The sequence below is a fragment of the Oryctolagus cuniculus genome, chromosome 3, assembly GCF_051225735.1.
Source record: "Oryctolagus cuniculus isolate XC-2025 breed Fujian yellow rabbit chromosome 3, ASM5122573v1, whole genome shotgun sequence".
Taxonomy (NCBI): Eukaryota; Metazoa; Chordata; class Mammalia; order Lagomorpha; family Leporidae; genus Oryctolagus; species Oryctolagus cuniculus.
In genome coordinates this window covers 163,120,449-163,137,888 of record NC_142869.1, presented here as the reverse complement: position 1 = coordinate 163,137,888, position 17,440 = coordinate 163,120,449, and the positions used below count along the sequence as shown (strand labels likewise).

General features: G+C 40.7%; 1 protein-coding gene across 8 annotated transcripts in view; it reads left to right on the top strand.

Moving 5' to 3' along the window:
• Positions 1–17,440, top strand: part of GRM8 (glutamate metabotropic receptor 8) — a 911,553-nt gene that overhangs the window by 387,226 nt on the left and 506,887 nt on the right. For all 8 annotated transcript variants that reach the window (XM_008258244.5, XM_008258240.5, XM_051849757.3 and 5 more), the window contains 3 exons: positions 9,742–9,877; positions 10,307–10,461; positions 11,978–12,115. In XM_008258244.5, coding sequence (XP_008256466.1) covers positions 9,742–9,877; positions 10,307–10,461; positions 11,978–12,115 — 429 coding nt within the window. The remainder of the gene's footprint in view (positions 1–9,741; positions 9,878–10,306; positions 10,462–11,977; positions 12,116–17,440) is intronic.

Here is a 17,440-nt window from a genome sequence, read left to right as displayed (position 1 = left end):
TATGTGAAAGGCAGAGTTAAAGAAGAAATGACAGATTTTCCACCTGTTGGCTCATTCCCCAAATAGCCAAAGCAAGGAGCCAGGAACTCCATCTGGGTCTTATTTTTTCCCCTTGGATCTCCTTTGTTGAAATGACTCACAGTGCAGTATTGGAGACAGTGTTGGCTGGTTTGAGCTCAGCAGGGAGAAACTAATATCCTAGCAAGCCTCATTACCTCTGAAGGAGGCTTCCTTTGTGAAGGCTACTAGGCCAGAGAGCCCCAGCCTGAAGGGGGGTGGTGATCCATCCACCGAGGACATAAGAGTTACTTACAGCAGGGGACCACGTACGTGGGCTGTCTTCCATTGCTTTCTCATGTGCATTAGCAGGGAGCTGGATTGGAAGTGGAGCAGCCAGGATGTGAACATGTGAATGAGTGCCCAAACATGATGTGGCATTGCAGGCAGCAGCTTAACCTGCTGTGTCACAATGCCAGCCCTAATGTGAGTGTCTTAACCACTAGGCAAAACACTCACTCCATATCACATTTTTATGCAATTAATTAGAGGCTATTTCATATGATCAGCATAAAATTTTAACCAATCATTTTGAAACACTGCCATTGTTAGTCTCCTTAACGATTGCTAAAATGATGATTTTGTTTGTGCCCTCGAGTTAAAGTTGATCACGTAGATCTAACCAATTGTCCAACCAGAGCCTTGACCTGATTTATGTAAATTTGGTGGAAATTGTGAACCAACTAGAGATATGGATAATAGTTATGTTACTTTAAAAATTACATTGAGTATTCTATATACAGCTTTTTAAGTAATTTCACTGTAATAAGTTAATCCTCGATTTCTGTCACAGTTGGAACTTGGTGCTGTGGTATTTTTTTTAATTTTCTCCTACTACATTATTAATAGAGATTTTTGTCTTAAAAATAATCAACTAAAAACACAATTCTTTATTCTTTTTAAATTGTTTTAACAAAACTTTATAATAAAAGGGAGTTTATGGCCTAATTCTCTTACCTGTGCTGACTGCAATTCCAATTTTGTACTGTGTGTGTAGATTGCCTCTCTTTGAGCAAGAGGAGTTTTAACATTAAACAAACAAAAAAATCAATTATGTAACATACACTCTCACTTCAGAGATGTAATGTCCTTATTTCTAAGTTACAATTGGTATGCATGAGGAATCTCTGTTCAGTAGCTGCAATCAGTGGGGGACCTGTTGTCCCTGCTTCTGGGACTATCGCAGGTAGACAGCCTTCAACTTTGAACAATTCTTGAGGGATTGCCTCAGCTGTAAAGAACTGCCTCACCCAATACCACCTTCACACATCTAAGTATGGCCCACATTCAGGGACTCTATTGGTCAGGGTTCTGCAGAGACACAGAACCAGTTATACACACACACACACACACACGCACGCACGCACGTCTATCTATAGCTCTCTGTATGGAATGATGTGTTATAAAGTCTTGGCCCACACAATTATGGAAGTTGGGAAAACTTTTGATCTGCTGTCTACAAACTGCAGACTCAGTGGTGTGGTTCAAAGGCGTGAGAACCAGAAGCACTGAGGGCAGGCGAAGATCATTGTTCCAGCTCTTGCAGACAGGCCAAGATTTCTCAACCTTACTAACCTTTCTGTTCTACAGGAGCCCACGATGGATTGGATGATGCCAGCCTACATCAGGGAGGACCATCTGTTTATTCAGTTCACCAATTCAAATGCTGATAGCTTCCAGATACCCTCTGAAAGACACACCCAGAAATAATGCTTGCCCAGCTATCCGGGCAGCCTGTGGATCAGTCACACTGGAAATGGTCTGACATTTGTGGCCTGTTTCAAAGCAGTGCCAAAGGCCATTCTAGCCTCACAACTCCCTGGAAGTTATGGCTTCCGTAACTCTGCTGGAAGCCTGTGGCTGGGCCTCAGCCAGCTGAACTTCTCTACCCCATCCTGCTTCCTCCTTAATTCCCCATAGGACGGGTAGATGCCCAAAGTCAAGTCCATGCATTTAAAACTCCTTCCTGGGGAGCCCGACCTGCAACAGTATTATTTCAATTCTTTGACTCTGTTAGTTAATAATAGCAAACATTTAAATGAAACAAAACAAGTGGTTGTTTCTACAACAACTGTTACTTAATAGCTGGCATCCTTCATACATTAATACTTTTTAGTAATCTTCCCTTTTATTAAGGGATTAAGTTCTATTTTTTTATCCCAGATCTTTAAAATACTTATGGAAATACTTGGAAAGGAAGTAGGAATTGGGAGGTCAGGAGGAGAATATAAGTGACTTTTCCCATTCTTCACCTTGAACTTGCCTTGATCACATTGTGGTCATCAACAAAATAGGAGGAGTGAAATCCAGTAATTTTATTTTTGGACATTTGCAAGTGAGCAAATAATACTTCTCAGATTTTAGGATATTTGACCATGGGAAAGGGCTCAGGAATGTGACCTGCTGAGAATCCTGTGTGTTAGATCTGAGCATCAACTATCTCCCCTTGCAGTGTGGTGATCACACTTGTTTGCTTATGATTATTTTTGCTATTAGCAGTGATGACAAGGAGCTACATTTGCTAAGGTCTTTACCCTTCTTAGTTGGATTCTCAAATCATCCCAGGGAGGCAGGTATGAGATGAGGAAACTGAGAAAGCAGAGACTTGGTCAGTGTCACCCAGGACCCATCTCAGACCTTGTGACACCAGGTCTGTTTTTTTCTCTGCGCCATTGTCTCTCTACACTACCAAACAAGCACATAAACCCTTTCATCTCTTGGGCCTGAGACATCACCTATGAGTCTCAGGTTTCTAAAGAGGTGAAACTACTGAAATAGCATTTTTACAGATTTGCTCTTGTATCAGTAAGTATAAATTGTAACACCTCCTTACAGATGGATACATGGAGGCCTAGGTGATGTTCTAGATATTCTAATTCATGGTTCACTGAGACGAATTGTTTTGGGAGGCAGAGCCCCATGTTAGAGCAGCTTCTTCTGAATTATCATTGTCCATATTTTTTTTTTGCTTCTTTTAAATAGCACTTATTTTTAAACATGGGTTTACATGTCGCCTTTGTTTCTGTAGGTGGCTAAGAGGTCTTTGAAAGCCGGACTGTCTCATTATATTTCCTATTCCAGCAGTGCCTGTCACAAGTTTTGCATTTATTCACTCAACAAATATTTACTAAAAGTCTGTGTATAGAAAGCAAGAGGATGGGTGTTGGGGGAATGGTGGTAAATGGGAAAGACAAGGTTCAATAATTGAGGAGTAGTAGTTGAAAGAAAAAAATAAGTAACAAAAAAAATGACAATTGCTATGGTTACTGCAAAAAAAAAGTAGAAGAAGAGGGACTTGAAGTTTTCATGAGGATGTACATTTACTGAAATAACTGGAAACTTTTCAGAGTTGACTGGCTGTATGCTGGACGTTTGTCAGTTCTGTAATCTATATGAATCCGGAGTGTCTTAATTTTAAGTTCCTAATACCCAGTCCTAATACCCAGGACTATATTTATGTAGAACTGTTAGATTTACAAGGACAACTTGCCAGGTTTCTCAAACAAGTCTTTAAGTTTGCCTTGTCTTGGTTGTAGATCATTTGCAGCCCCTAAACCATTAAGCTACAGGTATAGTCAGTTATGCATAGGCAAGATGATAGAGAGAGTCTATGCTTACAGTCAGATAGATCTGCCCTTGAACCCCAGTTCCAGCCTCTTGCAAGCTGTTGATACCCATCTTTAAGTTTGCTCCTCAGAAGCATGGAGGTGATTCCATTGTTAACTGTTGTTATTAGGAGTAGTGATGATATCATAGAGTGACTAAGAAGGGAAAGCAGCAATCGCTGGTAATAACAGAGTGTATAGAAAGTGTCCAACTAGACAAACGATCTTTTATTTTACATAATCAAAATGAGAAAATTGCACAAGGTGCAAGGAAAGCAGGCAGAACATTCTAGAAACATGCCAAGCATAAATGCCTCTGTACATTTTTTACCAAGCACTAAGCTGTAAAGCTTATTTCCTGAAGAACTGGGCATACCTGAAGAAGAGGGAAGCTAGTGTCTCCTGGACTGTACACAATCAGTCATTTCTGAGGTACGGAAAAATAGATGTAACGGACAAATTCTCTGAGGAAGGGAAATTCCTCTTTCACCCAGCCCCAGAGCTTAAATAAAGACACAGTCTGTCTTGAAATAAAAAGACAAACAGTAGGTGCTCACTATGGTAATAAATAGTTTTTTGATTAGGCCTGAATGTTTGACTGAATTTCACTTTTTTTCTTTTTAACCAAATTCTAAGACCATAGAACGACATCATCTTCGTATGCAGTCATGGGGCTATTTTGGGGGATGACTTGTTTTTCATTTGTTGCTGTGTTTTGATATAGCGTATGCTGTTGTACTGCCACCTGTTCTTAAATTCTTGTCTGACGTTTCTTATGTGCACATCTTGTCATTCAATTATATTATAATACTGCTGAGGACAGGCAGTCTTTGGATGTCTGTAGCTCCTGAAACATAGTGGAGCATGAGTACTTATGAATAGATTAACTGTCTGGCTTTTTGACTGATGTGGAGATAGAAAGAGTGAATGAGCTTCGGGGCTCAAGAAAGAATCCTAATCTTCTGACTCCAATCACTTGAGAAGTAATCAGTCTACAACTCAATAAAACATCCTAAGCTACCCATAGCAAAATGCCACATGGAACAGGTTCTTTCAAAGTATTTGTTCAGCTGAAATAAATTAATAGTGCAGTGTCTCTCTCTAGGAAACTGAAAATTGACCAGGCTGACAAATACAAGGTGAGGTAAAGAAACAGAAGTAAGGGAGATGGATTTAAATTGTATTAATTCCCAACCAAACTAACTCAGCTTTTTACAAGCAGAAATGCTCAGTAGGCCCTTAGTGAATAAGTCAGTCAATGAATTCAGACTCAGCCACATGTCTGGATTGCTTGTTTGCCTCATCTGATGAAGTCATAATAAAATTTTTCTGACCTTCATTTCTCCAGCTGTGGAGTTGGTATCATCTCAGAATGATACTCCGGATGTAACATGCCCTTAATGGCATGCGTGAGTAATCAACTTAATTAAAAGGGCAGTTGTATTTTGAAACAGCTTTTGTTCCCTAAAGACTGTTAGAGTTTTGGTGTTGCATTTCTGCCGTTAGCCGGTATTTCCATTTACCAGTTTGTTTCTTTCCTTTTCAAATAAGTTATATGTAGTTTTCAACTTGCCTTTAGACTTTGTTCCAAAAGTTTCCTCAAAAGATGATCACTCACTCACCAGCTCCTCTCCAAAGTGGGTGATTTGTTTCAGAGAACCTTGAACCACTTTCTTATGAACTTAAACCCATCAACTACTGGGGCAGGCATGTGCCTCAGTTGTTAGGTGACTGCTTAGGGTGCCTGCATCTCATATTGGATGGAGGGTGGGCTCCAACACCTGGCTCTTCCACTTCTAATCCTGCTTCCTGCTAATGGGCACCCCTGAAGACAGTAGATCACGATTCATGTACTTAGATCCCTGCCACCCTGGGGAGGGACCCAGATGGAGCTCCTGGTTTTGACCTGGCCCTGTCCTGGCTGTTGGCGAAATTTTTGGAATAAGCCAGCAGATGAAAGATTTCTCCCTCTCTCTGTGTCTCTGCCAGTCTTCCAAATAAAATTAAATAAATTAAAAAAATATATAAAAAGGGACTTTGGATAGTCTCGTCAGCACCTGACAAGATTGTAATTGCGTGTCTCTTACTCTCTCTCTGCCCCAAGACCCATTGTCAGTTTGCTGTTCCACGGGTACTTTGAAGACAGCTGACCTGAATCAGTATCTGTCCTTTGTTCTCCCCATCTTTCTGTGCTTCCTGCCTGTTTCACGATATCAACACATAACATCTCAGAAAGGTCAAATCCTTGGAGGCAGACTTCATGCTTTCTCATTGCGTCCTTAGAGATGTTAAATCATTACAGAGCCCCACTCATTCCAACTCAGAAGCTTTACCTTAGCTCCGTCCACTCTGTTCTAGCACCAGAAGCACTGCCTCGGTCATCATGTCCCACTGCCTGTTACAGTCACTTCTCACGTGGCCTCACTGGCTCCTCCTCTTTGTCCATTGGCTGCTGTTTACATTAACAGCCCTCATCTGCCAGGTTGCCACAGACACAATGCTCATATTAGATACCTCTCTATGGGACACGCAGATTGGAGAAATAAACATTTAGTGAAGAAGTTCAGTATTTTAAGGATTTGTACAGTAACCCTGCAGAGCTTTGCATGATTTGGTCCCTCTCCTTATCTTTTAAAAATTAATTAAATTTAGAGAGGCCAACAGGGAGAGCCAAATGCCTTTTCCTGCCTCTTACCTTGTCTCATACTGCTCCCTCTCATTCATGAACCCCATGGCTCTTGCCTGCTGCTTCTCACACTATTTTCTCCTGTTCCCCCATGCTTTTAATCTCAACTATATTATTCTACTTCAGGGTAACTTTCTCTACACATTCAATCTAAATTAATTTTTTAAACAGATTATCTCTTAATGTCATTTCCATGAACTTTTTAAGAAATATTTATTTATTTGAAAGAGTTACACAGAGAGAGAAGGAGAGGCAGAGAAAGAGAAAGAGGTCTTCCATCCGCTGGTTCACTCCCCAGTTGGCCTAAACAGCTGGAGCTGTGCTGATCCGAAGCCAGGAGCCAGGAGCCAGGAGCTTCCTCTGGGTCTCCTGCATGAGTGTGGGGGCCCAAGGACCTGAGCCATCTTCTACTGCTTTCCCAGGCCATAGCAGAGAGGAGGATTGGAAGTGGAGCAGCTGGGACTCTAACCGGTGTCCATAGGTGTCCATATGGGATGGCAGCACTGCAGGTGGTGGCTTTACCTGGTACGCCACAGTGCTAGCCCCTCCATGAACTTTTTAGAAAACATTTTATTTAGTTGAAAGGCAGACTTACAGAGAGGGAGAATAGGTTAAAGCGAGCAAGAGAGAGATCTTCTGTCTTCTTTTATACTTCCCAAGTAGCTGCAGTGGCTGGGGCTGAGCCATGCTGAAACCAGGAGCCACGAACTTCATCCAAGTCTCCCACAAGTGTAGCAGGGGTCCAAGTACTTGGGCCATCTTTTGCTGCCTTTGCAGGCACATTAGCAGGGAGCTAGAACAGAAGCAGAATAGTTGGAACTTGAAGCGGCACTCCAATATGAGGTGCAAGCATTGCAAGTGGTGGCATAACCTGCTGTGCCACAACCCTGGTCCCTATATTCAATGACTGGGGCAGGCCTTTGGTGCAGCTGTTAAATTGCTGCTTGGGATGCCCGGGTTCCCTGTCAGAGTCCCTGATTTGAGTTCTGGCTATTTTGCTTCTGATTCATCTTTCTTCTAACACATCTGGGAGGTGGCAGGTGACGGCTCAGGTACTTAGGTCCCTGCCACTCAGGTAGCAGACCCTGATCAGTGTAGAACTGGCCCAGCCCCACCAATGTGGGCATTTGGGGAGTCAACTATTAGATGGAAGGATTATCTCTATCTGCCTCTCTGCCATTAAAATAATAAAGTGAACATAAATAAATAGAAATTAAATTTCTTGCTCTTCCTCATTGGGTTTGTCATAATTTATAATTATATTATTATATATCTTGTGTTAGGCTTAGCTCACCACATTTATAAACTTTCTGAAGGCAGAGACCGTGTCTGTTTTATTACCATTGTGTCCACAGCTCCCACACGGGACTTGACAAATAAAATATTTACTGAGTGAATGAAGCAATCATCACAGCTGTTAAAGCAGACTAGCTAACTACAGGCAGTAGCATGACCCTGTGGAGTACGAGCAATTGCTACCCCTGAAGAACCTATTGTAAGGTTGTTGCAGGAATGATTTTGAGTGTTCCCTAATATAAGAAAAATCAGCCTGCTGTCCTTTATCCCAGGCTGGTTACACATTGCTGCCATAGATGTTAGTTCTGATCACACACAATGGAGATGCATGTTCTGGCTCCCTGACCTTTCTTCTTTGTGTGTCTACCTGAGTGTTATTGCTAAAGCATAAAGCTGATCATGCAATTCTCCTACTTAGGAACTTATAATGGGTTACTATTGTTTCAGGATAAAATTCAAATTATTTGATTTCCTAGTAAGTTACAGCTAAGTTGCTGTAACAAATTACCATAGACTGGTTGGCTTATAAATCACTAAAATGCATTCTTCACAGTTCTGGAGTTTGGAAGTCCAAGATTAGGGTGACAGCATGGTTGGATTCTGGTGAGGAGGGCCTGCCTCTTGGTTCCCAGCTTTCTTTATGCTGTGTCTTTACCTGGCAGACAGTGTGAGGGCCGTCCTTGGGCTATTTTCATTTTCAAATAAGGGTACTAATTCTGTTCATAAGGGTGCCAGCCTATGATCTAATCATCTTCCAACCACTTTACCTCCTGATACCCTTGCAACAGATTAGGTGTCAACATGTGAACATTTGGACTGTAGAGTTTGGCATGTCTAACAAAGTCATTCTCATTCTGGACCTGGTCATTCTTTCCAAACTTAATCCTAGTTTGTGTGTACATAGTTCATGGTCAAGCTAGGTTCCTTCATACCCTTGATGTGCCTAGGAATGTCCCTATTTGCTCCCCAGGTGGATGCATATTTGCTTTTGAAATCCAGCTCTCTGGAGCACATAGGTTACTCCTTCCTCTGTGCACCCATTGCGTGGTATACTGTCAGTTTTATAATATATCCTGTATTCCATAATTTATTAGAATGCCTATCTCCCAGACAGGAATGCTTCTCCTGGCTTAGACATTGCCAGAGTCCACCCCGATGGCATCTAGGTGTAATTTGGTGACAGATATATTGCCAGTTGTTTGGGAGTAAAAATGCCTTTGCTTACTGAAGCAAAGCTAGAACTGGTGATTTAATTCTCTGCTGACTCCAAAAAGACTGTTTCAAACAACCATAATGCAATTGGAACTTATTGTTAATATTGCTCTTTCTTCTAATGTCAGAGATCCTTGTCTGTTTCACTGCAACTGGGAAAACATCTTTTTTTGCCTCCTAACCCAGCCCAGAGGCAGGGATCCAGTGTAAACTTTTCTCTGAGGCCCCTCATTGTCTTAGGAGGAGAGGCGGAAGAAGAACCCCCCTCCCCCATGATAGTAAGATTGGATTTCTGTCACTCTGATTTCTAAAGTAGAGACATACGTCAACTGAGGGTTGGCATTTTTGGGATGTGCCTGTGCCTCAGATAATCTTGAAGACCACTTGTCTCGTAACAACACATCGTTATGTTGATGCATGAGAATCCTGCTGCAATGCTATTAGCTATAAAATGAAATTAACTTTAAAGAAGGTCCACTGATAAATGAAAGTAGTGAAAGGACCTTGCTGCTTACTAGAGGTCTCATCTAAAAGACATACTCCTGTGTTTTATTCGGTTACTTCTCCTTTAGTTCGTGTTAAATAAATCAAAATAGCCCTTCTTCTTTCCGTGACTCATACATTTATATACCTTGCTTTATACTAAGATTAAGTTTGGAAAAAAGCAAATCCAGGCAATATTAATTAAAGTCACTGATGTCACTTACTTGTGCATATGTTATAATGGAAGCAAACAGGTATTCTTTTAATTAGATGGGAATGACAAATGTTTTGAGAAATAGTATCCTATCCTGAATCATGTGCTTTTGTAAGTAGTTAATCTCATTAAATGTTCAATTAAATAAGTGCTGTTTCTGAATCACTTTTTTTTTTCCGTAAAAATAGGTGGTGTTTGCATTGCTCAGTCACAGAAAATCCCACGTGAACCAAGACCTGGGGAGTTTGAAAAAATCATCAAACGCCTGCTGGAAACACCTAATGCTCGAGCAGTGATCATGTTTGCCAATGAGGATGACATCAGGTGCTGGTTACTTGGCTCTCTGTAGGATCAGATTGAACCACATTCATTTTAACATACTTCATGTTCAGTGAAAAATCTTAGGAGATTTCGCAGGAATTGCAAATTCCGCGTGTAATTGAGACAGCCTTGCAGTTTCTAAGTCTGAAACACCTACAGAGTAAAACCTGGGTCCTGAATGAGATGAGACAAATGAGGATGATAGAAAGATGTGAATGGGGTTAAGGGCAAGGCTAATTAACATGTGCTGGAGTTAAAGTCTCTGTCGTGTTTCCTTTAGAAGTCAGTAAGATTCAGGCTGTTAGAATGATTGACTAATTGTATAACAGTGACCTTCTGAGTATAGAAAACTTCATAAAGCTGGTCTTGTGGCATTCATAATTGTGGTGTTCCTTGGTAATGTATATGCTTTATTTGTTTTTATTTCAATAGGAGGATATTGGAAGCAGCAAAAAAATTAAACCAAAGTGGTCATTTTCTCTGGATTGGCTCAGATAGTTGGGGATCCAAAATAGCACCTGTCTATCAGCAGGAGGAGATTGCAGAAGGGGCGGTGACCATCTTGCCCAAAAGAGCCTCAATTGATGGTAAGGATGCACCAAAGAGAATTTGTTTCCAGTTGAATAAAAACTCAACAGCAAAAACTCAATGACAGAGTATTAGAACATGATGAAAGGCCGGCGCCGCGGCTCACTAGGCTAATCCTCCGCCTAGCGGCGCCGGCACACCGGGTTCTAGTCCCGGTCGGGGCGCCGGATTCTGTCCCGGTTGCCCCTCTTCCAGGCCAGCCCTCTGCTGTGGCCAGGGAGTGCAGTGGAGGATGGCCCAGGTGCTTGGGCCCTGCACCCCATGGGAGACCAGGAAAAGCACCTGGCTCCTGGCTCCTGCCATTGGATCAGCGCGGTGCGCCGGTCGCAGCGCGCCGGCCGTGGCGGCCATTGGAGGGTGAACCAACGGCAAAGGAAGAACTTTCTCTCTGTCTCTCTCTCTCACTGTCCACTCTGCCTGTCAAAAAAAAAAAAAAAAAAAAAAAAGAACATGATGAAAGGCATCCATTATTGATGATTCTGGATAGAATTTTTGCTCTGATGGCAGAATTGTCATAATAGTAACTAACCCAACACATTATATATATATGCATGCATGTAAACATATGTATATATGTAAAATAGATATGTATATATAACATACGGTATATATAATATATATAAATGTATATTTAATGTTTTTGAGATGTATTTTTAGAATATGTTGTTATCATTAGATTATTTAAATACCGAAACTTGTAGTCAATTTTCTTTTCACAATGGCTGTAATGTCACTGTAAATTTGCTTATTATTTATTTTATTGATTATTATATATTGGGCAGATATGATGGTTTAGGATTCTTGGAAAGAAAGGGCTTGATTTATAAGCAATCAATACAAAGCTGGACTGACACTTTGGATTAATAAATACAAAGATTTGGATCATTAGGGAAAGACAGTCTTTCTCCCAAGTATCTTTTCCAACGCTCATTGCAATGACTGAATTCCTACCTTCAGCATTATCCTTTGGAGTGTGACATTACTTCCAGGCAGTCCCCCTTCAATGTGGTGCTTATCTGGGCAAATTGACATTTTAGTCATTACCCATGACTCCATGAGATTGTATTAGCATTTTGCCCTATTGAATTAACTGAAAATGTAACACACAGAAGAGAAATTTCAAGAAACATAGGAAAGCTGTTATTTCATTCTAGAAGAGAGAGAGAGAGGGGATATAGAAAAAGGCTGAGTCGGATTCCAAATACTCAGGATTCAGCATGAGGTCAGTGGGAAGCTCTGGGTGCTGTAGAGTAGGAGATGTTGTAATGATGGCACCAATGCGTTCATCCCTAGAGGCAGGCAGTAGGTGGAGGGGGTAGCGACACCATCCACCACTCTTCCCCAGCTTTTGCTCTAGGGAATCTTTATTTCTGAGTGACAGGCTCTCCTTCATTTATCATCTACTTATATAGAGTTTTTATGCAATGATTACAATATAATATCTACTCAAAAGTGATGGTCACACTCAATTTTGATTCTGAAGGATATTAAAGCAATATTTTTTCTTTAAAATAGGATTTGATCGATACTTTAGAAGCCGAACTCTTGCCAATAACAGAAGAAATGTGTGGTTTGCAGAATTTTGGGAGGAGAATTTTGGATGCAAGTTAGGATCCCATGGAAAAAGGAACAGTCATATAAAGAAATGCACAGGTATTCACTTAAACATTTTTCGTGGTGCACCTGTCATAGCATTACATTAACTTTTTCTATCTGAATAATGATACAACTCTCTTTTTATTTTCTTGGTGTCTCTTGCCACACTTTCTCAGCACAGCTGAGAATACACTGATCTTTCAATGAACTTAAGTTTGCTCATTGGTTCTCAGAGTTTATCAACAAATATGTATTGAATGTACACCATATGTCCAGCTCTGGGCTACTTCAATTCCATATGAGTAACACTTATTGAGTATCTACTTTGGGATAAGCATTCTCTTAGTTTTGATGGGGTAAACAAGATGTGGTCTTGCTCTCCAGGAGTTTAAAATATAGTGAGGATGGCAGATCTTAAGTTGCTTTAAGATACTGTTTTTCAACTTCAATTCATGCCCTCTGCAATAATTTTATTTTCCATCCTAGTGAAGTGGCTGTCCTGAAGCAGTTATGGTTTTTGATGCTTTACTTTCTATAGCTTGTACTTATAATAAGGCTATTGAATGTGTACTTTTGAATGTGAGAAAAAAAATCTTATTTGAAAGTAACATGATTGTGTACATAGAAACAATTATGGTATTTAAAAAAGTTAGGATCACTATGAGAAACAGTGACTTGATCAGCTCTTGACCTGACTGTTGATGTACAATGTAATACTTTATCCATTTTAGTATTTTCTCTTTGTTTTGTTCTAGTACTATTGGTTGAACTCTGTAATTAACACACAATTATTCTTAGGTGTCTAAATTTTAATTGAAAAGTGATCCCTGTTAAATATAAGAGTGGGAATAAGAGAGGGAGGAGATGTACAATTTGGGACATGCTCAAGCGGACTTGCCCCAAATAGTGGAGTTAGAAATGTGTCAGGGGATTCCACTACAATCCCATCAAGGTGGCATGTACCAATGCCATCTCACTAGTCCCAGTGATCAATTTCAGTTCACAGTTGATCACACTGATAGGTCTAAGAGTCAAAGCAATCACACAAACACGACTAGTGTCTGCTAATATTAACTGATAGAATCAAAAAGGGAGAGAATGGGAAGCGGGATACACAGCAGACTCATAGAATGGCAGATGTCCTAAACAGCACTCTGGCCTCAGAATCAGCCCTTAAGGCATTTGGATCTGGCTGAAGAGCCCATGAGAGTATTTTAGGCATGGAAAGCCAAGACACTCTGGGAAGGAAAAAAAAAAAAAAAAGAAGAAGCCCTATATGAAAGATCTCTGTGAGTGAGATCCCAGTGGAAAGCACGGGGCCATCAAAGAAGGAGGTACCTTTCTCTGAAGGGAGGAGAGAACTTCCACTTTGACTATGACCCTGTCAGAATAAGATAGAAGTCGGTGAACCCAAAAGGCTTCCATAGCCTTGGCAACTCATGACTAGAGCCTGAGGAGATTACTGACGCCATAAACAAGAGTGTCAACTTGTTAAGTCAACAACAGGAGTCACTGTGTACTTATTCCTCATGTAGGATCTGTCCTTAATGTGTTGTCCAATGTGAAGTAATGCTATAACTAGTATTGAAACAGTATTTTACACTTTGTGTTTCTGTGTGGGTGCAAACTGATGAAACCTTTACTTACTATATACTGAATTGATCTTCTGTATATAAAGATAATTGAAAATGAATCTTGATGTGAATGGAATGGGAGAGGGAGCGGGAGATGGGAGGGGTGCAAGTGGGAGGGAAATTATGGGGGGGAGCTATTGTAATCCATAAAGAGTACTTTGGAAATTTATATTTACTAAATAAAAAAAGAAGCAAAAATGATCAAATGATCAAATAGTAAATTTAACAAGGTATCAGATACGAGGTTAATATAAATATCCATTTTTGGTATATATTGGGAGCAAAGCATGAAAACTGGAATTTAGAGAATACTGATATACCAGGGTCAAAAATATAAAACAATAGAGAATTTTAACAAAGATATATACATCCTCTATCCCGAAAACTACAAAAAGTGAACGTGAGTATTATAAACCGATCAATCCCTTGCCTGCTCCTCCTCCCATATTTTGATTTGCTTTCCTTTTGCTCTACCTTACTTCCTTTATAAAATAGGCCATACATTTTTAAAAATAGAAGATGCAATATGATAAATGCTAGGGTAGATCAAGCAACAGAGAAGATGAGGGTGTGAAAACAGGTATCACTCTGTGGCACAGACTTACGGCTTTCTGTGTCAGATGCCATTCCAGAAGCTGGAGTGAGTGGTGAGAGACATGGCCATATTGAAAGGACTGGCATTCTAGTGTCAAGGGACAGGCACTAAATATATAGGCATATAAATGTACAGAAACTTTCAGATGCTGAGGTGTGCTTAGGAGAAACATACAGAGTATGTGTTAAGAGCAGTATTAGGAGGGAGAGCAGCAGTTGAGTGTGTTGTCCAGGCATGCTTTGCTGATGACATGATGTTTGACATGAGACTTGAATGACAAGTTTTCAGCCATGGAAAGATATAACACTTTTGAGGACGGAGGACCAGAATGGGAGGAAAAAAACTTCAGGGAGCCTGGAGTGGGAGTCTCATGATTGCGAGAAAGATCAATTGCAGATAAGGCTACAGAAATATGTTGGATTCAAGGGATGCACAGTCTTGAGTTGTTTCAGGAGTTCTGGAGTTGAGGAATAAGGGCTTTATACTAACTGGGACAGAATGACTTATTTCCTCTAGTCAGTTGGTGAGATACCTATTTCCAGAAGATACTGTGGCCAATGTGTGAGGGGTATTGGAGTTCAAGGGAGAGACAGAGGCTGGTCGGGACTTATCTAGTAGTCCTGCTGGAGAGCAGTCTTGGTCTAAATAGGTGGGAGCAAGGTATGGGTAGGGTGCACAGCATAGATACTCCAGCAGGTTGTGTTTGTAGTAGCTGTTGAGTGAGTAACCCTGCAGAAGGGGTGGTAAATGATGGAGATTCTGAATGTTAAATGCGTGGCAGGGGGTCTAGGATAGCGGTGATAAACTTACTTAACAGAGAACAGCAGAGGTGGGTGTTTGGGAACTAGCTTGAATTCAGTTCTGAGATGGCCCCATGGACCTGCCCAGCAGGTGGCAGCATAAGGTTGGAACCCCACAGAGTTCAGTAAAATTTCAAATGATGGAGTCAGAGACTTGGAAGGTGAAGGCAAGGACAGAGGGACCACTGCCTTAAGAGAGTGAGAAAAGATGAGGAGTGATGACAGAAGACTCGAAGGGAAACTGAGAATGGTGGACTAGGAAAAGGGGGTCAAAGAGAGATGTGGGGGTGTGCCCTGGTGGGGTGTGGCAGAGGGAAAAGCAGTATGATTGTGACCCAACCTCAGGGGCTTGAGGGAGAACAGAATAGAGGAAATGGAGGACAGGGTAATGTTCAAGATATTTGGCAAAGAAAGAAAGTAGGTGTAGTCGCAGAGCCTGAGAAAGAATCAGGAGAGGAGAATAATCCTTTAGGCCAGGGCACGTTTTAGCTTGTGTTCTGTTCAAAGGGAAGGAATAACTGGAGAAGAGAGGTTAAACCAGGAGTGGAATCTCAACAGAAGCCTTACATTGAGGACTTGAGAGCCGTGCTGCTTTTAGATAATGCAAGTTCGCTGGGGGGAAAAGACACACACAAACATAGATATAATCAGAGGGTGAATTTCCATGATGAAATGCTAAATTTGGACACACGCAGTGTAGTGTTTCAGAAGATGAATGGCTTTAAGTTCGAGTTGTAAAATCCAGAGCTTTGTGGAGGAGGTATTTGATAACGAGGCATTTGGGAGAGAACATCTAAGATTGGAGAAAAGAAAGGATATCAGAACAAAGGCACAGAGCAGGGTGTGGCATGGAAGCGTGAACAACTGGAAGAGGCCCGGCTTTGGGAGAAGAGGGTCCATGTGAAGGAATAATGGGAAAGAGAGGCCAGGTTATAGGAAGTTTTGAGAGTTTATACACAGAGGAACTTAAGGTTTCCACTGAGATATATTTTATATGGGGTTTAATTCAGAGTTTAGAATGTTAATTGTTTGGTCCTCTGAAAATTCAAAGTTGTTGAGTTTAGGTTATATCAATGAAACATTATCAGCTAAAAATTATCTATAGTAAATATGAAATATATAATAAAACTGGTAGGATATTAGTTATTAACTGATCATATAACTTTTGGGCAGACTCTTTTCAGGCTAGTTTTTCTAAACTCATATTTTCTAAGTATGTTAATGTGTGTTATTGTCCCTTTAGCATCTGTGGATGGTATAAGAGGCTTATACAGGATACTTATTTCAGGCATAAACACTGCACTGGCTTGCTGTAGAATCCAGATTTGGTAGCTTCAGATTCCTTTGCTTTATTTGGGTGCTGCTGTAATGGTAACAATTTGTCCAATTAGAACTATTTCTAGTGCAATGAAAATAGTATTTACTCCAAGTGCTAGGGCAAATGCACCCTTAGGGAACTGGGTCAGAAAACAGATTTTCATGCAAATTCCAGTGTGGGTAATACCAAAATAACTTGTCTCTGGGTAGGAAACAAATAGATAATGAAATGTTCTCCCTTATTTTTTTCAATAAACCAGAACTTCTGGAAGTTGCTAGGTAATGGGATAAGATACTTGTGCCTCAAATTAACAAGGATACTCAGATTTCACCTCTGTTTTAGAGAAAAAGGTAGCATGTTTATGATCAAGTAAACTTAAGAGGAAAACTTAGCAGGAAATTCAAGAGTAGAGGTTTCCAGAGTTTGAGAAAGCCTTGAAAATTTGACCCTTAAAAGTTCACATTGTAACCACCTATGATGAGTCGGGGAAAAAAAAAAAGTGTAGGATCTCTGAAAGCAGGATACCTGTAAGGTACTGTTTTCTGCCTGTAAACCATTGTGTGTGGGGTATATGATTGTGTGGAGTGCAGTTTCCCATATGGTGTTGTAATCTGTGGACATAAGTATTTGTTTGCATTGGCAGTGATATTGACAATATATTTACATGGGTAAGAGAGTGCTTCCCAACAGGTTGGGGCTTCTGTCCTATTAATTTTCAGGAGACAGAACATCTCAAAGCAGTGAGGGACATCCTCTTTTTAAAATTAAGTCAGTTCAGACACTATTCTGAAATTCTTCCCCTAGAATCTTGGGAGAGCTTTCAGGTAGACGTGCTGCTGCTGCTAAGGTTTGCTGGCCACATTCCGAGTGAGGTGATTCTTACCATACACTTAGCTGTTAATGTAGTTATTATTGCCTTTGAGAGCTGCTGAGTTCTGAAAGCTGCTACTACTTAATCCTACTTAAAATTCTTTTTGTCTTTCTCAAGAAGAATAAAGGACTCTTTTATACTTGTTATCAGTGGTGATGGCTGTT